The sequence below is a fragment of the Peromyscus eremicus genome, chromosome 5 (genome assembly GCF_949786415.1).
Source record: "Peromyscus eremicus chromosome 5, PerEre_H2_v1, whole genome shotgun sequence".
NCBI classification, from domain to species: Eukaryota; Metazoa; Chordata; class Mammalia; order Rodentia; family Cricetidae; genus Peromyscus; species Peromyscus eremicus.
The window spans coordinates 109581888-109606486 of NC_081420.1; the positions used below are offsets into that span (position 1 = coordinate 109581888).

The 24599-nt window shown below is 36.2% G+C and overlaps 1 protein-coding gene across 1 annotated transcript in view; it reads left to right on the forward strand.

The window, feature by feature from the left end:
• The window catches only part of Cdh8 (cadherin 8), a 357383-nt gene that overhangs the window by 146668 nt on the left and 186116 nt on the right, over positions 1-24599 (forward strand). Inside the window, exon 3 of the mRNA XM_059263074.1 lies at positions 23622-23741. Within this exon, the coding sequence (XP_059119057.1) occupies positions 23622-23741 (120 nt within the window). The remainder of the gene's footprint in view (positions 1-23621; positions 23742-24599) is intronic.

Below are 24599 nucleotides of genomic sequence, written 5' to 3' on the forward strand. Positions count from 1 at the left end.
ATAGTCTGACCATCCCATCCGTATTAATTTGTTCCTGACTGCTCTTTAGAATGGAGGTGCTAATTAACTCCTTAACACTTCTTTGCACAGTCCAGTGCCTTCTGAGGTGTTTCTTTGAGTTGCTTACAAAAAAAAAAAAAAGGTGTGCTTCCCACCATGAGTATGTAATACTTTTGTAATTAGAAACTTGAAATAACATATAACTTTTAAAGGTGTGTAAGCATCCTGCTCCCTTTTTGACTCACAACTAGCACTCCTCAGTGGGCTAATGTGTCAGGTAGATTCCATGGTTTACCCCATGAGATTTTGAGTTGGTTTCCATTATGAAAGACCTAAGGATGGATGAATGGATAGATGGGTGGATGAATTTTCGAGTAGTGGGACATACTTAGAACCTTAGGACATAAATTGTTCTATTACTGAGCTGCATCAACATCTCTTTTCACTTCTTAGCTTGAGATAGGTTCTGAAGAAGTTAAATAAGCTGAACTTGAAAACTCTGTAATCAAGGAAAGCTTTAAACTTGTGCTCTTCGTACATCAACTTCTGGAGTAGTTGAGATCATAGGCTTGTGGTATAAGACGTCTGTGATTTTCATTGGAAATACAGTTACCCAGAATAATAGGATTCTGGTGGAGGAGTCATTTCACCAGAGCAGTGTTTTCCAGTTGTATATGTTACTCTGTTTTCTGATAGTCAATGCTTTGTTTGATGACTTCAAAATATGTCTTCCAATTATCTCCACATTGTGATTCTCAAGTAGAATTTTCCCTGTTTATTTTAAAGGCAAGCAATAACACAAAATTCAACACAAACCATTTATTTTAGTCATATTTATCTTTTTTTCTGATACGTGAAAGAAGTTCCAGGTTTTGACTTGAGATTTTCAGGATTTGTTGTTGTTGTTTTTATTGTTATTTGAAAAAACAGTTTTTCCTTGATTGCTTTTTATTTTGTCTATTCTCCTTTATCCTTATTTTGTCACATCTTCATTATTATTATTATAAACAGTGTTAATAACACTTTTTTTTTGGTTTTTCGAGACAAGGTTTCTCTGTGTAGTTTAATGATACTTTTTAAAATAATTTTACCTTTTAGAGGATTTCATACATGAGAACTGCATCTGCATCACTTCTGCCCCTCCCTCCAGCTCTTCCCATGTCCTCTCCTCTCTTTCTCAAATTCACTATCTCTTCTTTAATTGTTGTTACATGCATGTATATATATATATATATATATATATATATATATATATATATATATATATACCATTTCTCATATATGAATGTGTCTGGAGATAATGACTTGGGACAGGAAAACCTGTGCAGGAGCTAATCACTGACAGCGATGGATTCTCCCTCACTCAGTAGCCATTGGCGACTTGTGGCCCTTTACCTACGAGTAAGACTTTTAGGAACTTCTGGGAAGGTTGGTATGTCAACTGCCACTTTCATTATGCTGGTCTTTTTCAGGCAACCATACTGTTAGCCATCCTTGGACGCATTTTTCTTGTCATATGTAGAAAATACTGTCTAACAGTAGGTGTCCTGGGTCCTCTCTCCTGCTATGTGCCCTGAGTCTGGTGTAGGTTTGAGTTAGAGTTATATAAGTTGGGCTTCAGCTCCTTGTAGTCACTTACCCTCTGTAATTTGATCAGTTGTGGAATTCTGTAACAGTATCAACCTGTTAAAATAAAGATGAAGCTTCTTTGATGAGGAGTAAGATCTACACTTATTTGTGACTATAAAGTTAAGTATTTAAAATGCAGTTGGAAATAGTGATAATTTAATAAACTGTAAGCAACAGAATCTCCTCTCCAGTCTATAATCTCCCTAACCATAGATTGTTGGCTTGGTTTAAGGTACCAGGGATGAATTCCCTCCTATTAAGCACATTGTAAGTCCAGTTATAGAGCTGGTGGTGATTTCCAGATGAAAGTGCCACCATTGCACTATTTTAGATAGCTTAACAATCTGGCCATTGTTGTAGTTCATAGTCTTTACAGCTAGGTAGGAATACTGCATGCTCTTCTTCCTTGGCTGCTTGCTGGAAGCTTCAGATAATGTAAGAGCCATTTCTCAGGGAAGAAACTTCCAACTCAGCTCTATATTGATTCTTCCAAGTGTTGTGCCTGAAGAAGGTGATCTCTTCAGCAATATAGTCTTACCTTCAAAATCTGGAAGGCAACCAAGGGCAATGGTATTATTACTTATTGATTTGGGAGTCTCTCCTAGTCCTTTGAACAACCTTTCAAAGGTATGTTTCCCATGTCTATAATTGGGTTATTTGTCAGATAGTGCAAAGCTCTTGAGGGAGCACTACTTTCACTTGTGAAGTATTTTATTTAAAAATATGTGAGTTCACATGTGTACACAGACAACTAAACCCATTACTACATAAATAAATATTTATTGCTCTACCAGAATTTAGCACAAAGATGTTTGCTCATAAATCAATTCAGTGAAATAGCTTAAACATGCTTGCATAAACACACACACACACACACACACACACACACGCACGCACGCACGCACGCACACACACCTACAGAGTCATCCCAATCTATCAATGGTTCTCTTATAACACACTTAGATCCAAAAATATGTTGGTGTTTAAGTCTCAAATAAAATAGTATATTTCCATACAATGAATATAATTTATACTACATTCTTTGATTACCTATAAATTCCTCATGAAATTCATGTATATGCCAAAGATTTGTAAATAGTTATGCATGTTAATTATTTAAGACATGATGGCAAGATACAGTTTGGAAATATCCAACAAAGTTATAGTGTGTGTGTGTGTGTGTGTGTGTGTGTGTGTGTGTGTGTGTGTAGTACACATGCAGGTATATCTGTGGGTCTATAGAGTGGTGCATGATCATGGAGACCAAAAGAGGACAACAGATGTCCTGCTCATTTATTGCCTGCTTTAATTCTTTGAGAAAAGATCTCTCACTGAACCTGGAGCTAGGCTGATTCACAGCAAGCTCAAGTAATACTTCCATCTTCACACCTCACAGTGCTGGCTTTACAGGAGCACATGGAGCCACCCAGTTTTTTATGTGAATGCTGTGATCTTTATGCAGTGCACCATATCTCTAGCTAGTAGTCACATTTTTAGTTAAAAAGTATTTTTACTATTTTATATGTATGAGTATTTTGCCTGCATGTAAGTCTGTGTACCATGTATGTGCTTGGTAACTGCAAGAGCCAGAAGAGGGTGTCTGTCTTAGTTAGAGTTTCGATTGCTGTGAAGAGACACCATATCACAGCAACTCTTATAAAGGAAAACATTTAACTGAGGTGGCAGCTTACAGTTTCAGAGGTTTAGTCCATTATCATGATGGCAGGGAGCATGATGACATGAAGGCAGACATGATACTGGAGAAGGAGCTGCTACGTGTTGATATGCAGACAACAGAAAGTAAACTGTTTCATTGGCTGTGACTTGAACATATATCCTACAGAACTGGAGTTTTGGTTGGTTTTGATCTACCATATGGGTTCTGGGAATTGAACTTGGGGCCTCTGGAAGAGCATTCAGTGCTCTTAAGTGTTGAATCATCTCTCTATACCACACATCACACTTGTTTTAAAAGAAAAAAATATTCTAATCTTACTTGAATATTCTGACCCAAGTTTGTACAGAGGCACTGTGGTGCTTCTGTGTCTAAAAGTTCTTTTTTCATGAATACTGATTTCCACACAGTGATATGAAATCATGTACCAAAGGATATAGAAACATGATTCTCTCTCTCTCTCTCTCTCTCTCTCTCTCTCTCTCTCTCTCTCTGAGTGTGTGTGAGTGTGTATGTGTGTGTGTGTGTGTGCATATGTTTGTATGTCTGTGTGATGATGAGAGGGGCGTTTCTATATCTATGTTTCTGTGTTTTCTAGAATGTATTATTTGGATATTTGTATTAAGTCACAAATATCTTATAGACTCTGATCTATGTTTCAACTGATAAATTTAAAATGGACATCTGTTTATTCCTAGCCCATTATGGGAATCTAAAGGTGAGTTACATTGCTGGGAAGGTGGCTCCATGGATAAATTGATTGCTGTATAAGCATGTAGACATGGGTTCAGGAACCCAATTCCCATGTGAAAAAAATAGACATGGTGAGTCATGACTGAACCTTCAATGCTGGGGTGGAGAGAAGAGAGCCGGACCCCTAGAGCTCACTGGCCAATCAGTGTAGCTGATGTAGTAAACAAAATATGCAGTGACAGACACTGTCTTCAAATAAGGTGAAGAAGTGATAGAAGAACGCATTCAATTTTTGACCTCTGGACTCCACAGGAGCACTCATGAGCATGAAGACACACACACACACACACATACACACACACACGCACACACACACACACACACACACACACACACACACACACACACACTGAAAAAATTCCCAAATACAAGTTATTTAGTAAAATAGTATTAAATAAACAATATTTGGGCTAAAGACACAATCATTCATCTCCTTTGATGGTAGTTACAGATATTTAAATAAAAGAAGACTCTAATACTTGGCAACAAGGCAGACAATTAAGAACAAGGTATGACAAGGAAGTTAAAATGATGTGTCACTCTGAATAATTTAGTGTATTACTGGCATACTTTGTCTTTGGAAAAGAGATGTGGGGGAAGCTTGTACATAAGGACCAGCTGATTACTAACAATTTTCTGGGGAAATTTGGGAGCTTCTCTTCCCATGTGAGATAATGTCTTAAAATACTTCTCTGGAGAATTTAAAAACAACAACAACAACAAACAGATTCCAGTGTTCTTGTGTCTGATCCACAGTCCTTACTTCACACATTTTCATGCACACATGTACAAAATACTGCCACATTTTTTCTTTCCGCAGGGGAACAGCTGCAGAGATATTAATTGTGCTTCCGTTATAAATGAATTGCCAACAGGGACAGAGTGGGCTGGGTATCTCATCAGCATGCCCTTTCTGGTATAAATAATGAGACAGGAACTGAGTAAATTGGAAATTTGTGATAAAAACGAGATGTGATGTTATGAAGTCCCACCAGTTCTTTTTTCTGGATTTATTGATTTTTAAGGCACTCTGCAAAACAGCTAAATCAATGATTGTCTGTCACAAAAAATGTAGTCTAAAAGGGCTATATTACTGGGGTCAACTATGAATTAGCCCATAGGGTAAACACAACGGGAGAATAAATGTTAAAGAGAAAAGAAAAAAATAAAGTCACATATGTTATAAAGACCTGGAAAGACATAGCTGTTAGGAAAAAGCATATGTGGTCTTTTATTCTAAAGGAGGTTCTTAATAGAATTACTATAAATAACTGAAAAAGTGCACATAGAATTAAGGTGGATCTTTTTATCATTCCAGGTATTCTTATATATATTTCTTATATGTACATATTCTTCTTTACATGCATATTTCATTCAATGCTCTTATTTTGTAATTTTTTGATATTATAAAATAATTATATAATTTTCCTTTCTTTTTCCTCCCTTCAAACCTTCCTGCTCTCTTTCAAATTCATGAGTTCTGTTTCTCCAAAACTTGTTACATATATAGCCAAATACAACCATCTCGATCTCTATAGTGTTACTTTTATGCACATGGTTTTTTGGACCGACCATTCAGCATTGGATAACCATTTGGTGTACTCTTCCCTGGGGAGGACGTTCTCTGACTTGCTCTAGCATTCCTTAACTTCCTATTGTCTAAGATTGAAGCCTTAATAGATTTTCCCCTCCACATTAGCATGTCTTTCTAGAATGATAGCATTTTTTTGCTACCTTACTTCCCTCCAGCTCCTCCTAGGCGCTTTCCCTTGAAGCGCTTGATGTTTTGACCCCTGCCTCTCAAGTTGTTAGCTTCTTTCTCTTTGATTGTTTTTGAAACACACAAAAACACACACATGCATGCCCAAATATGCATGCAGAAAAATCCAACCTGACGAGTCATTTTGTTGTTGTGTTTATCAAGTCAAACCACTCTGCTTGCTTTTTCTTTCTTTCTTTCTTTCTTTCTTTCTTTCTTTCTTTCTTTCTTTCTTTCTTTCTTTCTTTCTTTTTCTTTTTTTTATGGAGCTGAGTACTGAACACAGGACCTTGTGCTTGCTAGGCAAGTGCTCTACCACTGAGCTAAATCTCCAAGCCCCCACTCTGTATTAGACAGCCAATAAAAGACTCTTCCTTGGGAGAGGCTAACTCTTCTTCTCTCAAGAATCATTCGTTTCCTGTAGTTCTTTGTGTAGAGATGGAACATCTCAAAAATTTCTCCCATCCACATTAATGTATCCATTTACATTGCCATCCATCTTGTCTTGTTTATATGTACATTTTTATAAAAGATTATTCCACAACAGACTTACTGGTATCTTTGTCCTTCAACTCTTTCCATCCATCTTCCAAGATGTTCCTTGAGTCATAGATGTAGGAGCTTTTACATAGACATAGTCATTGGGGCTATGCTCAATCTGTTGATCTCTGCATTATGTCCAGTTGTGTTTTTGTGATGTTCTCCATTTACTGTAAAGAGAGACTTCTTTGCTGAGGGTGGTAGCTACACTTATCTGTGGATACAGGATAAGATTATAATGTGGTAAGGAATTATGATGGTCTAGTCAAGTGTTGGTCACAGATTATTTTTTAAGGTCTATGACCTTATTAGCTCCAGGGAGCTGGCTTGGTTTCCTGAACCATGCACAATTTCTTTCCTCTTGAGTGTGTCTTAGATCCAATTATAAAGTTGTTGGTTACTATCCACATAGGAGTGCTCCATGTTGCACCTTTTTGGGTACCTTGCCATGTTGGTCATTGTCATGATTTATAGGCATCGCAGATGGATAGAACTATTAATTGCTTCCCTCTCTTGGCAGCTTGTAGAGTATAGAGCTAGATCACAAGAATGAGGCTCTCAGATCGTTTTTTTTTTTTTTTTGTTTTGTTTTGTTTTGTTTTGTTTGTTTTTCGAGACAGGTTTTCTCTATGTATTTTTGGTGCCTGTCCTGGATCTGGATCTCGCTCTGTAGACGAGGCTGGCCTCAAACTCAACAGAAATCTAACTGGCTCTGCCTCCCGAGTGCTGGAATTAAAGGCATGTGCCACTACCACCCAGCTCAGATTGGTTATTTTTAAAGTTAGTTTTTTTTCAATGTTTCCTTAAATTCTGTGTTTAATTAATTTTTCAAGATATTATTTGTTTTTAATATGTGGGGGTACATACATATGCCACAGTGCACATGTGAATGATCAGAGGACAATTTTGTGCAGTCAGGTCTCTTGTTCAACTATTATATGGTTTCCGGGTTCAAACTTATCTGTTGAACTCTCTCACTGGCAATCTCTTGTGTGCTTTAAAAGCACCAACTTTTTGGTTTCATTTTTCATAAAGATTCAATAAAATTTTTATAGGTTAATTGCCCCTTGTCTAAAATGATTTGAATCAGAAGTGACTTTATGCCTTTGGATTTTGGAATATTTCTATGGGAATAATGAGATGTCTCGAGAATGGGATGCAAAGGTAGCTAAAAATTCACCTATGGTTCTTCTCTACCTATAAACAGAACATGGAAGCAAATTTTACACAATGTTTTTAGTGTATCTTTATTCTGATTATAACCTATCACATGAGGTCAGCTGTGAAAATCTGTGAAATTATCTGTTCTCAAAATGTTCTGAATTTTGGGGTACTTTCCACTTCAAATCTGTGGTTTCAAAATGCTCAAACTATGTCTCCCAACATAGTCTCATAAAAAAATAAATTTTAATAGTATTAAATCTAAATGTGGGTGGCAGATATGTTTGTACACCTTAGGTGGTGTTTGGAACAAAGTTCCACCTTTATGTTTTTATTTAATCAAGATCTAATGTTTGAATTGGATTTAAACCTCATGCATTGTCACAACACACACACACACACACACACACACACACACACACACACACACACACATTTCGTTTACAACGTCAGTATTTTGAGTTCATACAGCCTACCTTTAAAGTTGGGATGCACATGATATTACTTCATTAGGAAGATTTTATTTACACACTTTTCACCTAAAGTCTAGATTTTCTTGGTTGTCTTCTTGGTACAAAACCTGGTCCTTAATCATAGTAAGAGCTCAGGGTTCCAGATGATGCAGTGATGTTCTTTCTACACCTTTCCACTTGGTGGATAGCATGTTCTTCACAGGTCAGGGAACATTCATCAGCATCTTTGGTATGACCAACAGTAATTAATAGCTGTAACAACTAATGAAGATGCATAGAATGAGAAGGGACTGAGGGATGAAGAGTAAGGGAAAGAAGGAAATACATAGAAAGAACACAATGAAGAAATGTGTGTGCATTCTGTTTTCTTGCTAATATTTCATTGGACTATAAAAGACATACTCTAGAACTATCAGTACATCTCTAGGGTGAAAAGCATGATGCTTTGGCCAATTTGTTTCTCTCATAAAGCTTACTTTCTCTCCTTCCCCTTTCTACCTTTCCAATTAGAAAATAAAATCTCAAGATGTTAGCTGTACCTTGCTTAATCATTTTTTATGTGTCTCTCTATTTGTGTGACCGTTGCTTAGCCTTTCACATATTCTTTTGTTCTTGCCAAGATTTTAATTAGGATACATAGAATTTCCAGTGTTATTTCTCAAAAAAAATCTCGCTAGACATTCATAGATCAAGGTCTAACAGCATTCTTATAGTGTATTTTGTTCCTCTGTTCTGAATTTCCTGTTTAATATGACTATATATTATTTCTTTATATACTCCTGTAAAACTTCCTTTAGATTCATAATTTCTTTAAGACAATCTATGGAAAAGAAAAGAGAAACTGCCTTATCCCAATACTAAAAAATGATTTGTTAGTATTAGAGGAGCATGCGATCATTAAAGCAGGAAAGATAGGGTTACTTTGCCTTTGCTTTAAACATACTTTATTCATTTGTAGGTGTGTTTTGACATTAGTCACTTTGCAAAGGCTAATTTTCTAATGTTCCCCACAATTGTAGATTATTTGTAAGTAATAGACATGTGTGGGTTATATTGTTGAGCTTCAGATACAGCTGTCTTTGAGTATTTCTGATAAGCTGCCCATAGTTTAGGTAGAACTCTGAATTTGAGAGGAGAAATGGACAATCTAAAATACTGTTTTAATTTAATAACCATATACACCAAAGATTCCATGATTAGAAACAAAATTTCATTCAAAATATACAGATGCTAGAAAACCTGTATTGTATAAATATATTCATTTGCTTCTTTATTGACTTGCTTGTAGAAAGAAATGTTGGCTTGGTTCAGATGGAGCTATATTTCTGTGTAAGATTCTCACATCATCACATGGGCCTTGGCTGTAAGAGATACTAATATTCATCTCAGGATGCTGTAAAATATCATATAAATCCAGGTCTAGTAAACTAGAGACATTGCTTTCTCACTTACTGGAGGACAGCATGTCCAAGGGCAATGTGCCGTTGCTGCAAGTCTCCAGATCTGGGTTCCATAGTATCTTTCTGTGTTGTCACACACAGGAGCCAGGAAAGAAGAACTCAAACTTTCTCTCATCTCTTCCCTTATAAGGACCCTACCATAATAACCCTTAATTCCCCAAACTCTCACCTCCTAAAACTACCCATTGGTAGTTAGGATTTCAACATGCATTTTGGAATACACGAGCATTCAGTCTATGATATCTTGTTTGTGGTTGTTTTCCTTCTATAGAAAATAGTTTTCTTGCATAGTACTGTTAAAACATGTAACAAGAATCAATTTATGTAAAAGAGATAAAAAATCATAGTGTGAAGATGTGGGTAAGTTGGCAAAGTACTTGTCTCACATTTTGAAACCATAGGTTCAATTGCCAACAGTGCATGGGAGAGGGAGGAGGGGAGGAAGGGGGAACTGTGGTTAGAATGTAAAATGAATGAAAAAATAAATTAATTAATATATAAAATAAATAAATGAAACTAAGCTCTCCTTTAATCCTAACACTTGTGAGCTGGAGGCAGAGGATCAGAAGTTCAGTGTCACTCTTGGTTGTATAGAGGTCTGAGGCCATCTTAGGCTACATGAAGCTCTGTCTCAAAATATTTGTGCATTATTTTCTCAAGCTTTAATAGACTGTCCTTAACTATACGACAGCAAGACCATCACAAAGCCTTTATTCCTGTGGATCAAAGAGAGTTCTAGAGGTATTTGCCATATGAATTAACTAGGTTTCTTTCTTTCTTTGTTTAATCTTGTCATTCTTTTCTTTAATAAGCAAAGAAATGACTAATTAAACAAACTTGAGTAGTTATTACAAATACTCAAATAAATATATTGGTAAAATGTGTACTTTAATAATATCTTCTATGTTCTTTACTGTAGCATATTTCAGAAAATTTTAATGGTACTGTAGTAATAATCAATTTTTATTGAGATCATACACACACACACACACACACACACACACACACACACACACATTCACCTCTCTTCCAAAATTTGAACAGACGACTATTTACCTTACATATTGATGTGGTTTAATTCTAATCTTAGCATACTGTTTTAATTTCACAACTTTCAGATATATGGTGGCCTGATATTTGAATAATGCTGCTTCAATGTGCAGTTGCCTAAAGATCAATCCCATGGTTTTGGAATTGACATAAATTCCTGAAATTTCAGGCAAATTATTATATTATAGTCATACACCATATTACGAGTTAGTTAGGTTTCTAGTGCTGTGATAAAACACTGTGATCACTAGTAAGTTTGGAAGTAAAGGGCTTATTTCATCTCACTTCTCTTTGGTCATACTCCATCAATGAGGGAAGTCAGAGCTAGAAATAAAGGCATGAATCTGTAGGCTGGAATTGAAGCAAAGTCCATGATGTGGTGTTGCTTACTGACTTTCTCTCCCTGCTTTATTGTACAACCCAGGACCATTTGACCAGGGGTGGCACTCTAATTCACCAATCATTAAACCAGAAAATGCTAACACAGACTTATGAATAGACAATCTAATGAAAGCATTTTTTCAACCAAGGTTCCTCTTCCCATATAACTCTAGCTTATGTCAAGTTGATATAAATCAACCAGAACACCATCATAGAAAATTCTGGATAGAATTCAAATTCTCACAATGGGAAAGGAGAACCTCTGGATCAAATCTCCATCATCTATATCACCACCATTGCTGCTGCCTTTGGCCAGTAGATTATTTTGTTGATGCATGTTCTAGAGGAGTTTTCAACCACCTTCATGCTTACCCTGCATAAGAAGTTGTCTTTGTGACTGCTCCATTCATTCCATGGTAACCTTGTCCTTGAATCTCAATTTCATACTTGAGCACTTACTAATTACCTTCTTAGATGTAATTACACATGTTGATGCAGGACTGTGAAGCCTGTGACCCATGATAAGCTGTTTCACCACCTTTATCACACTTCTAGTCATGAGATAGATTTTTTCACTGATAAAGACACTTTCCACATTTGTAGTCCCTCATAAAAAAATCTCCTGTGCATTATAGCTCATATGGAAGCTACCCATGAGTTTGAAAGTTTGATTTCACATTGGCTTGGTTATATGAACCCAACTTGAAAATAGATCACGGTTACCATCATAAGATTAAATGTAGGGAAAATATTGCCTATTATTAACTAGTAAGATTAAAATGACAGGAAGACAAAAATGATGGTATCCATATATGATATCAAACATCAGACTACTACATTAATTTGTAGACTAATAAGTTATCCATTCAGTCTTAGGCACAATATTCACTAAATGGATGTTTCTGTACACGATACATTTTAAGATGATAGAGAAAAACAGAAACCACCAGATTGTTTTCCCTATACTCAAAGTTTTGAAATTCAGAAAAATAGTTTCATGTGCACCATGATTAACGAGCAGGCTTTCAGATGTTTCTGTCTGGTCTGAATGCAGATCTTACACATCTCTATGTGTATTGATACTATCACACCGTATTGTCACAGGTTGCTTCAAAGATAATAAAAGTTCTTTTATACAAGGCATTGTTCTTATGTGTAAGGAGGACCATACCATATAGAGCCATGTTTAAGGAGTAGAGTAAATTATAAGGATACGTTTTTCTGGAATGTGTAATTCTGGAGGTGAGACGTATAGGATGAATTTAAAAGGATGAGAAAGAATACTGTTTTTTCTTTATCGGTTAGAATTTTTAAAATTTTTATTGAAAATAGTTTATTTTCTCATATACTACATCCTGACCACAGTTTCCCCTCCCTCCACTCACAGCTTTCCCCCGCCTTCCCTCTCCTCCAGTTCCAAAGAGCAGGACTTCAAGAGACATCAGCCAAACCAGACAAAAGAGGATACAATTAAACATGGCAAAAGCCCTCACTCATATCAAGGCTGGACTAAGTACTCTTAAGAAGCTTGTAGTCTAAAAAGGGGAAGTCTGGACCCATTAAAATGTATACACAAAATAAAAGGTACCCCAAAGACAGTCGAATAAAGCATTATGAGAGCTCAGAGGTGGGGACGTTCCAACATAGGAATCAAGTATGTCTTCAAAATCTTGTGGTTATTTGTTAAAGAGTGAAAGAAATAGATTTGTCTGACCAAGTGTTTAGATAAACAATGTGATTCAAAATATTAGCATTTAGCATTCTGATTGTTTTCACTTTCAAAGGCTTTTTAATACTTTTTTTTTTAATTTTTCCCGAAAAAAGCTCCAAAATGATTAATTTAAATCAGGTGAGTTCATCTCAATTTGTAACTCTTGTGAAGTTGGACACAGGATCATCCTTTTCCTTCAGTATAAACCTTACCTAGTGTTACGATCAAGATCTCCTCATATCAAAACTCTTCATTCAGTTTTTTTTTTTAAATTCAGCTTCCTAGATTCTTCATATACAATACACAATCATACCATTTTGTAGCTATTGATGAAAATTTTCACCTTCTCACTATTTGGCTTCTGAAGAGAGCAAGATTTTTCCCCTAATGATGGTTTCTAAGCTACTTAAATCGAGGTTTGACACATGGCAGGATATCAATAAAAAGATGGTGAAGGTCCTGAGTGGGAGATAAGGTCACCTACCTGGCTACTTAATAGAAAACAACATGGAGAGTATAGCATATTCTCTGTGTTCGCAAACATTACTGTTTAAGAAAGATAACCCTGAAATCAAAATTATTCTAATGACATCAAATTAATTAAAATACTGCTTTATTTAGGTCTTTTCATCCCTGTTGGTCTACTGGCTCAGTGGCATTTTATTTACCCAGGTCTGAAATTTGACAGGATTTTGTCTTTCACATCAGAAAGATGAGCTGACAGTGCACTGTCATCATTTCTACAAGTCCTGGCTTTTCACTAGAGAAGTAAGCTTACTCTAAAAGAAGAAAGATAAACAGCCACTAAGATGGGCACTTTTTATTTTCATGCACAGTAGCCTTAGCTCACATTTTATCAAACACAAAGTCATGTGTAGAGAATACGTGACTGCGGGAAAACCAATATCTTCTCCCCTGGGAATAATGTTTATTGCCCTTTTATGGAGGCCCATAGTAAGAACATAAAGAGCATGGTGTCCTGTTCTTTAAGAATTTTTTATATTAATTATGCTTGGTGTGTGGTGGGTTGACGTGTGTGCTGCTGGGTGTACATGCCATTATGCACAAGTGGATGTTACTGGACAACTTGTGAGAGTTAGTTTTCTTCCTTTACCATGTGGGGTCCAGGGATGAAATTCAGGTCATCAGGCTTGATGGCAAGTTCTTTTACCTGCTGTGCCATATCTCATGTCCCATTTCCATATTTGATATTATAAAACTGAGTCAATGATGTTAAAAAGAAATTCTTATTTGCTGAGCATATCAACTCATGGGTATAGAATATGACTCAATCTGGTGTCTGAGTATGAGCTCCTGTTTGTGTGTGTGTGTGTGTGTGTGTGTGTGTGTGTGTGTGTGTTTATGTATGTGTGTGTTTTCATGTGTGTTTGTGTATGTTTCACATGAACAAATGTATGCATATGTGTGGAAAACAGAGATCATGTTGGATGTCTTCTCTTAATTTTTTTCCATATATATTTTGTGACATGATCCCTCACTAAACTTCTAGCTCACCTATTTGGGCATATTAGAAGGTCAGCAATGCCTAGGGATCCTCTTGACTGTAGAGGATCCCTGCACTTGAAGCACAGGTGTGGGGAATTGTGCTCAGCATTTTACATAAATGCTGGAGATCTGAACTCATGTCCTCATGCTCACAAAATCATTGCTATGCTGAATGTAGTTCAGTCTTTTAATAAGATAATGTCAACAGAAACTTCTGACATGCCTATAGAATATATATAATTATACTCCTTATTTTATATTGTGCTATATTCTAAGGAATAAATATAAAAGTTTGCAGTTTTCTACAATGAAGAGATATCAGCTATATACATTGTTACTGTAATCTTCAAATACAGTTGTACCAGAAAATCTTTCTTACACATTCCTGTGCCATAACCTCCTGCTCAAGTCCTCATATCCAGTATATGCTATAAAAAAATATCTACCCCATGAGTGGGAACAAATGAATAAATTCATGTAATAAAACAAAAATAATTAAATCTTCATCTAACTATTACATCTAAATGGTACATCTCAATGCTATGGGTAGCATAATTTTGCAAAGTCGGGATTAATATGCCTGATATTCTAAAGCATAACCAATGCTGGTTTAGTTCTCCAGTATTTAAAGGATTTCATTTCATAGGAAACTAATTAGGAGAAAACTCTATTGCTGGAAATAGGCTGCATATGGAATAACAATGCACTTTTTCTTTTCTGTAATGTTGGGGAAGTCTCCCAAATTCAGGAAGAGTTTATTTATGCGCATGTTACTGTAAACCATGCACCTTTTTAGTTTCCACAGCCAGGCCTGCAGTTGCTCCTATTATCTGCTGGTAAATGTGGTGCCTAGACCACCAGGCTAGTAAGCATTGTCTGCAAGATTTGGAAAAGGTGCTTTCTTTCCCCCTGTGCACAGTGACATGGGTGAGATTTTACAGTAACACATTTCCACATGATGCACTCCAGTTCTTTCACCCCATGCACATCACAGATACATCCCTGAATGATGCATGGCTGAATAAGAGGGGTCTGTATACTCAACTACATTTTCTAAAGCATTTTAATCACGCCTGAAAGTTTCTGGCTCATTGTAAAAGCACAATGTTAAGTGGCTTGGCTATTTCATTGTTACACTACTGATTCTTATCTCTATCTCATTGTGCTCCAGAAATATTGAAACTGGATTTATTGCCTTAGTTGATGTCTCAAATCATAGAGCCAAGAAAAGTAAATAAACAAAACTGCAGAATGTATTTTGGTACTGTCTGTCCATGTTACATCAGTTAATCTGCCCCTGTCTGGATACTTAAGTCAGTTGGGAGCATGTGGAATTTGGGAGAATCTTTCCCCATGTAGGCTAAGAGGTGGTACAGGAGGAGAACACTCAGAGAGCAATGCATGGGTATTTACAAAAAATGATAGGAGGGCTAACCCCTGGGATTCTGGTGTGTGTGTGTGTGTGTGTGTGTGTGTGTGTGTGTGTGTGTGTGTGTGCACTCATGCACACATTTAAAGAAAGGAGTCTAACCTAAAGCTGAGCACCCACATCAGTTGGGTTTGACTTACAGAAAGATTTGATCATCAAGTAAAGTAAGACTGCAATATGCTATTATCATTATTATCATGGCTGCTACAATAATCCTCCAGAAACAAACTCCTTAGGCCTGAAGTTGAATGGTCATGTGGTCGGGTTCCCTATTTATTACCTTCAGAACTTAGCTGTGGAAGAGATCTGCATATACAGAGTTAAATTATAAAAACCATGATTTTTTCCAGATCCATGTTTAATCCTCTTCAGCCTGCAAAGACCCCCTAAAGGCAGCCTTGGAGATTTGGATATTTGGCACGTGTCTTCTATAATTAAGTAGCACAACTGAAGAATACTGGTAGGATTTAGGGCATGGTTCCCACTGGGAACATTTGCTTGATTCCTGTCTGGAGAAAGAAATGTTGAAGACTATGGTATCACTTAAAGAAATGGGTAGTGAAATGAGTCGGCTGTTTGCATTGCTAAGTTTTTACCTTAATTATGCGTGGGTTGTGTTATGTTGTAAGTGGGAATACAGAAGTAAACAAATGGGCCAACACAAAACCCACATAAATATTTGCCAGTCAAGTATATGAGTGCCTTAATGCATTGTTCCACAAAACTACCACGTAATGGACTGGATACGACATGTTAAATTCATCCAGACATCATGCTTTAGTTTCTAGTAAGTGTTAATTTAAATGCCAACAAGCTATGCAGGTCATGTGAAATTATGGCTCTGCTGCTCCACAACAAACAAGCCATGTTGTCATGGAGACATCTGTGTCCATGTACCTATTGTGTTGCTTAGTACTTGGAGAAATTAATAAGGAGGATGACAAGAGTTGAGCCAAGGGTTTACTTTTATTAAACTAATGAGAAGAATCTCATCATTGCTATGACCCATTAGGGCTGTGTTCTTTGTGATGTGTATGAATGTTTAAGTAAGGCGTTTTCAGATGATAATGCCTAAGCACTCTGCCTGTGGGTTGTTCCTACTGAACTTGGAACAGGGAGCTAGAAATTAAAATGAAAAGTTTGGAGACGATAGAAGGAGGCCAGCAGTGCTTGCCTCTTTGGATTTCAGCCCTTGCAAACGTTCTGCTTCTTTATTTTTCCACTGGCTATTTCAACGCTTATTCTCTAAGAATGTATTGCAAATGACTCCTTGCAAATGGGGCTTGTGTTCCTCTCATCATAATAGTTTTAGCTTTTCCAGTCTGCGCATTTTCACACTGCACCAAACCTTTGTTTTTCTGCTCAGGGTGTCAGCACCAGCATTTTTCTTTCTGAATAATGTGCAGAATTGGTGTGCTGACTTGCTCATAAAAAAAAGTATAGCCAAGCTAGCAGAGCTACGCTACCTAAAGCCCAACATCTTATTTTCCCGAAGGCTTTTCATCTTAGTTTGTCAGCAAACCCAAACCTCTAACCTGACAGACTAACATCTTTGATGGTTAATTTTGCTTGTAGTGTTTGCTGTCATGATTGGAAGAAAATATGCGAGTTCTGCAGCTAATAGGAGGAAAGTTTCAGGTGGGGCAAGATGTGGCAATACTGTAGGCTCTCTGTTAATTAAAATCCATGCAGCATGCCGGCACATTTCATTTAGCTAAGTATTTAAATGCAGAAAAATGGGTGTGTTAAAAACAGAAATCACCTTGGAATGATCTGCTCATACTTGACTTGATACTATGAGGCTGGATTACAGTGACGTGGGATCATTTTTGTTGACAACAGCTGGAGACACAACAGCTATATTATTATAATTAGGATCAGCATCCAGTTGGATTATAATAGGGGCTTTCTTGGAGAAATGGCACAGTGTCAAATTTATAGTCACTAGCTAAATGAGTCTCTTGTATCCTTGACAAAGGGACAAAAAACAGTTCCAAATGAAAACACAAACAGAGAATCCTGGTTGTTATATTTCCTGGGTATTACTCAGGGCCCTATTTATCACACACCAAACACTTGCTGCTTTGAAGAAACATTATCCTGCAAGGTTTACACTTTTCAATTTCCCTCCATGCTCTGCATTCTGCAGGCATTTCCATGGAGAAGCCTAGACTGCAGCTTGACTTGGAATCTTTTTGGCTGCAAGATTAACTTCAAAGCATCTATTTTCCTTCTTCTGGATAATTACTTGACAAATGCATCTGCACAACCTCCCCACACATCTATTGCAGTGTCCCCACACATCAACAGTCTTGAATCACTATGGAGAAATACCACCCCTGTCAGAAAGGAGTGCTAACTTTTCCTTTCCAAGTACCTAACATTGAAGGATGTGGATTTCTGGAAGCCAAACATCAGGCAGACATATTTTAGATGAGTATGTGGGCAAAAGATTGTCTTAGCACTCTTACACCAGTAGTTCATCTTCACAGCCATATAGGATTTGCATGATCTTGGAGTATGCCTTTTATTCAACTAGCATCAGAAAACTTGTATTGGCAAGTGCCTTATGCCTGGCTTTGTGCTCATTACATTAAACACTTTTCTGTTTCTGACCCAAGTACAATTTATCCTGAAGCAGAAACTGATGTGAAATAGATTGGACAGAGGTCATGTGGTGATGAATGTGAGGTTGCATGCCAATGTGTGTGTTTTTTTTGTAGCAGTTTTAATAATGAAATCACTTTCTTCATATGAGCATAATGCTATATATATATATATATATATATATATAGATATATATATGTATGTTATTTTATTTGGGTTGATATAGATTCATGTATCTATTGTGTAATGATAAGTTCAGAATTATTAATATATTTACTATCTTAGTATAACTTTATGGTGAATAAATTTAAAACCTACAGTTCTACTTTGAGACATACAATTTTGTTCTTATTTATATGCAATCTCCTGCAACACAGAGCACTAGACCATATTTCCCCTCTTTGATCTCCATATTGTTGCATTTATAATCTTTTTTACTTCCCAAGGTGCATGCAAAACTATTACTGGTAAAGTGAAGAAAAAAACAATTCACAAATTAAATATTTACTACCAATAAATATTGTAAAACAATTTGTGTTCAGTTTTACCTTTACATAAATAAAGGTTTTCACTCTCTCTCTCTCTCTCTCTCTCTCTCTCTCTCTCTCTCTCTCTCTCTCTCTCTCTCTCTCTCTCTGGTTTTTCGAGACAGGGTTTCTCTGTGTAGTTTTGGTACTTGTCCTAGATCTTACTTTGTAGACCAGGCTGACCTTGAACTCACAGAGATAAGCCTGGCTCAGCCTCCCGAGTGCTGAGATTAAAGGCATGCACCACCACCACCTGGCCAAGAATACTCTTAAGTGAGAAGGACAGCAAGCTTCTAGAAATATTTTCAGTAAAATTTGCCCAGTATTTACACAAATTATTTCACTGAATTATCTGAACATGTCTGCAATGTAACAATGACTACCGACTTTGTTAATACACACAAGGATGCCAAAGGCAAGAAAAGTCCAGGTATTTGGATAAATGCACAGAATTTGAAAAAAAATAAGAGATAAAAAAAATCAAATTTGTGTTCCGGTTCAAGAGAATGTGATTCTGAAACATTTATTCTTTCAGCCAGAGTTATGCATAACATTTTGAGGTCTGCCAAATAAAAATGATTGTTTTGGCCTATGAAAAAACTGAACCGGGGAGCTGCTAAGCCTCTCACTAATGAAGCAGTACTGTGATGGGATGCTTCTCACAATGAAATGAGATCACATGACAATAGACAATGATGCAGAGGTCATAGAGACTAATTTGGAAATTGCAAACTGCCAAGGGTATATTCTCACCTTCCTTTCCACGAGAAATGGTCTGCATGTCTCATTTCCCCAGATTAATAATTTTAAGTAAGCTAAATTTTACAAACAAATCTGAACAAGAATTTTCCTTCTCAAAATAATTATGACAAAAATTAAGGTGACAAAGCAAAAGGAGTGAAGTGCAGTTGTCAAAACTTTGGTCCAAACATATTTTTGAATCATGACTTTACATGGGAATTGCCTGAGAAGGTTTATAGTCTACCACTGTCTGTATCATATCATTCTGGATCGGACTTCAAGGATAATAATTTGAAGGTGGTAGACTAGAGGCATGAATATTACTTCTAGGCTTAGCATGTTGTAAGTTCTGGGTTATCTATAAGCATTATTTTGCTTAACCTTCTTAACCCTCATATATTTAATATGTATATGCAGATATATACATATTGTATACACACATATACACATATATACATACATACATGCACACACACACACACACACACACACACACACATATATATATATATATATATATATATATATATATATGCACACTCTGAGTCCAGTTAAATGACTTGCCTGAAGATATAGTAATGTGTTTCAGAATAAGTTAGCCCATTCTGTGTGCAAAACCTTCCACAGTACTCTCCTTCAACCTACTCCCATACATCTATGCAAAGATAAAATTCTACAGAAAATATTTAGATTTTTTTCTCTACAAATATACCTGTTAATTTAAGAGTGAATGCAGGACAACAGAAGATAATCTTTGATTTTTCACTCTGTTTCCTCATGCTTAAGTAGTGACTGGACTCACTGCCACAGTATCACAGTGAACATTAAACTTGAATAATTTTTTTCATGTCAATTTATTACTTCACAATGAGAAAACAATATCTCTTCATAAAAAAATCAAAGTAGACACACTGAACAACAAAGAAAAGCACAATCTTCTGTGTCTTTCTGTGAAGAGTTTCTCACCCCTCTTCTTTCTGATTTGGTAATCCTTTAAATGACTCTATGAGTATGTCTTTTCTCTATCCATTGTTTTTCATTTTTTGAATTAATTTTGCAGACTACATAAATAGTTAATGTATAGTTTCCTTAAAACTTTCTTTTTTAATAAATATTTTTTATTTTATAATTAATTTAATTTTACATATTAGCCACGGATTCCCCTGTCCTCCCTCCTCCCATCCTTTCATGCATTCTCACAAAATATTATAGAGTGGGATTTTACAAAAATATAAAATAATTCTCTCATACTTGGAGTTAAAGTTCTTTGGGGTTAGAAACTTCATGTTGTCACTTATGGCAGTAAAAATCTTATGTCCTCTCATGGATGAAGACAAAAGAGCCAACATGACAAAGTTCTTCAGTAAACCATTTTATACAGGAACCAAGTCCAACTCACCAGGAAGAGCCTGAAGGCCTCACCACCATACAGATATCTGGTTCCTGAATGCTTTCATTTACACTACTAACATCTGCATTTATGATAGAACTCTTTCAAACTGTGATTAGTCCTCACTAATCTAATCATCAGATTACTATTTTAGCACACAGACAAAAATAAGGAAATGGAATGGAGTGTCCATTTTATGTCAGAGTGTCACAGTGGTCTTAGTTGGACTACTGCTGTAATCTCATAACTGATCTGTTCTCCTAATCAGCCTCTTTGCATTCAAGTAAATCTGGAAGCACTTACAGCACAGATGGCCACATCAAGAATTGATCTGGGCCTGAAAGGTCCTCCTTGTTTCCCCCATGGAGCATTTAAAATACACACTCTGTCATTCAAATGCCCTCTAAATTTGATCCTAGCTTGAATCTCTAGCACTACATTTGATAGCAGACTTTTTCCATCACGTCATCTAAAACTGTTTTGGAATTTTGAGCTCCCTATCTTCCTCTCACATAGAAATCTTTCCTTTCGCCGGGCGGTGGTGGCGCACGCCTTTAATCCCAGCACTCGGGAGGCAGAGCCAGGCGGATCTCTGTGAGTTCGAGGCCAGCCTGGTCTCCAAAGCGAGTTCCAGGAAAGGCGCAAAGCTACACAGAGAAACCCTGTCTCGAAAAACCAAAAAAAAAAAAAAAAAAAAAAAAAAAAAAAAAGAAATCTTTCCTTTCAATTGTTCCCAAGTCCATGTAATATTCAAATAATTTCCATTATTGGTCTTCCATATGTTTATCTTCATCAGCAAGAATGATGTGTCACTTGAGAAAGTGCACACACACACACACACACACACACATACACACACCCCAAAATGCATTGCTCCCAGTGTATGTATGGTTGAGTGTGTTATATAAGTGGTGTTTAAAGCACATTGTTGCTCTGTATTTTTTAAAACTTACCAAACATTATTCTGAGTATAAATTTCAATTTCATACAACTATCAACTACTCAACTATTATTACAGTTTGTTTTTTTTCTGAGCAGTGACTGCAATTGAGAGTATATCAAAAACATTTTGATTGAAAAGATCTTGCAAGAACTCAAATCTATTTTGATTACCACCAAGATATACTACTCAGATGCACCATTGATATCCTTCAGGATTAAAACCCTCTTCCCCTACATTCTGGGTGTACTAGTAATTGACAGTGCAAGGCTGATAATCCCTGACAACACTTTGTAGTTGCCCTCAGCTAAACACAGTTGCCTGACCCAAGGCCAAAGTTCCTTTCTCTTGGGCCATCTCATCTCCCACTTCTTCAGTCTTGCGATGTGAATACCTGGCCGCATTTCTAAATGAGCACTCCAATTCTCAATACTTTGCTTTAGTATATAGCAAATTTAGTATTTGCTATAGTTTACTGCAGATATTGTTGTGGTTTCATGGCTGCATATATACCTCTGCTTCATCTTGTTTATTTCATTTACCTCCAGAGGTAAGGACACTGAAGGACACTCTCCAGTAAAAATTCTGCAAGTTATATTTTATTAACATGATTCCATATAAGTCCATGAATTATCTGTGACGCTAGCATTTTTCAATAAATCATCAGGTAACATATTCTTTCATTTATCCACTTAATTAATAAATATGCTAAATAACTACTTTGTGAATGACTTTTAATTGAGTAGAACAACACTGGCCGACCCTCATCTACTATGATTCTAATCACACCAGACACCTCTTGTTCTCCATTGTTTCAGAAGTCATCAGATTATCCTATGATCATCTTTGTCTTTACTTAGGATTGAATAATTTTTTGGGATGTCTTCTTGTATGTGTCTGTGAGAAACTTGACTTTTTTTTAATATTTAGTTTCAGTGTAATCTGTCTTTGAAACCTATCCATGACCATCCTGTTTGTGCTAGACCAAATGAGGGGCACATGCTTGCTGCACTTGTATTTACCTGAGTAGCTGAGTCAATTTGTCTGTTTCCTTCTGTTTCTTCCCACCACAAAATTCTAAGCTTCTTTAGTACAGGGACTTCATTTTAGCTTGTATACTGCCATTCAAGTAAGCTTTATATGTACAGTTGTTGCAAAACACTGAAGATTAATGTGTGAAGAGATTTTCATTCTGTTATCCATGGGTCTAATTACCTGAGTCTGCTAATTAATTGGTGGTTCCTCTCTTATTTTATATTCTGAGAAATTAAATGTGATGGGATAAAATATTCCTTTGATATTTATGTGCTGCTTTTTACAGCAGTCAATGTTTCAAGGTACATTCCATTGTACTTTGGCAAAACTCAAGTGCTACATGCTGTATTATATCATTAATCTATGGCTTCATATTTCTTTGATATGATTCCTTTGCATATTCCTTAAAACCACACAACTCTAACAAATATCCTTAAAATGAAAACTACAAAGGCATCTTAAATAATAGTTTAGTTAATAATAGATTAAAAGTGCCATCTTAATCTATTAACACAACCTAGCAGTATTGTTTCTTACAAAAGACTTTCTGGTTGTTGAAGTTCTGACAAAGCTGTTTATATCTGTCTGTCTATCTATCTATCCTCTATCTATCTATCTATCTATCTATCTATCTATCTATCTATCTATCTATCTATCTATCTATCTATCTATCTATCCTCTCTATCTATCTATCTATCTATCTATCTATCTATCTATCTATCTATCTATCATCTATCTACCTATTTATCTCCTATGGGTTTATGTATGATATACTTGATAAAATTTAGCATTTGCAAAAACAGTGTGCAAATTCTTACCATTTTCACACACTCTCTCTCTTTTTTTAAAATTAGGTACGTCTGTCACTAATGTTACAGCCACCGATGCAGATGACCCAGTTTACGGAAACAGTGCAAAGTTGGTTTACAGTATCTTGGAAGGACAGCCGTATTTTTCCATTGAGCCTGAAACAGGTTTGTAGTTTAAATTTTAAATTCTATTTAACATGTCTTGCTTCAGGGAAACACTTATTGGTATCTGGTTTATGAAATGTTCTGGCTAAATATTTCACTGACTATACCAATAACATTTTACTTCATACTGTGAGGGACACAGTTAGGCCTGCAATCATTGATACTGATTCAAATGAATTATAAAACTTGGGTTGGCTATCACCCTTTTAGCAGATGGTCTAATACCATTTCTCATCCTGGAGTAAAGGAAAGAAAGGTGCTTACATCAGGGGAGATCAATATATTTAAGTATAGATTTCTGTAACTTACTGGCTTTCTGTTAAGTGACAAGTCACTTTCTAGGTTTCACTTTGTACATCTATGAAATGGAGTTGGACCCCCTCCCTACCCTTGTGGTATTGTTAATGGTACAATGATCGTTCATCACATTCTTATGTCTCTATCATCACATGGAACAGAATAGTCCTCCATTGATATCTCAGCACTTGAACTCTCATAAAGATACTTGTGTGATTCATGTCAACCTCAGCTAATATTATCAGTTCTGATTGGGTAGATATTTTAAAATATGTTCCTTAGGGGAAAAAAAAAGAAATGATTTGGGTAGTGGTGGTGCACATCTTTAATTCCAGCACTCAGGAGGCAAAGCCAGGAGGATCTCTGAGTTTGAGACCATCCTGGTCTACAGAGTGAGTTCTAGGACAGCCAGAGCTACATAAAGTAACCCTGTCTTGAAAGAACAAAACAAAACTAAAAAACCACCACCATCACCACCAGCAGCAAAACCAAAAATAAATAAATAAATAAATAAACACTAAACACATGCACCTAGACATTGATTTCTCTTTAAAAAGAGAT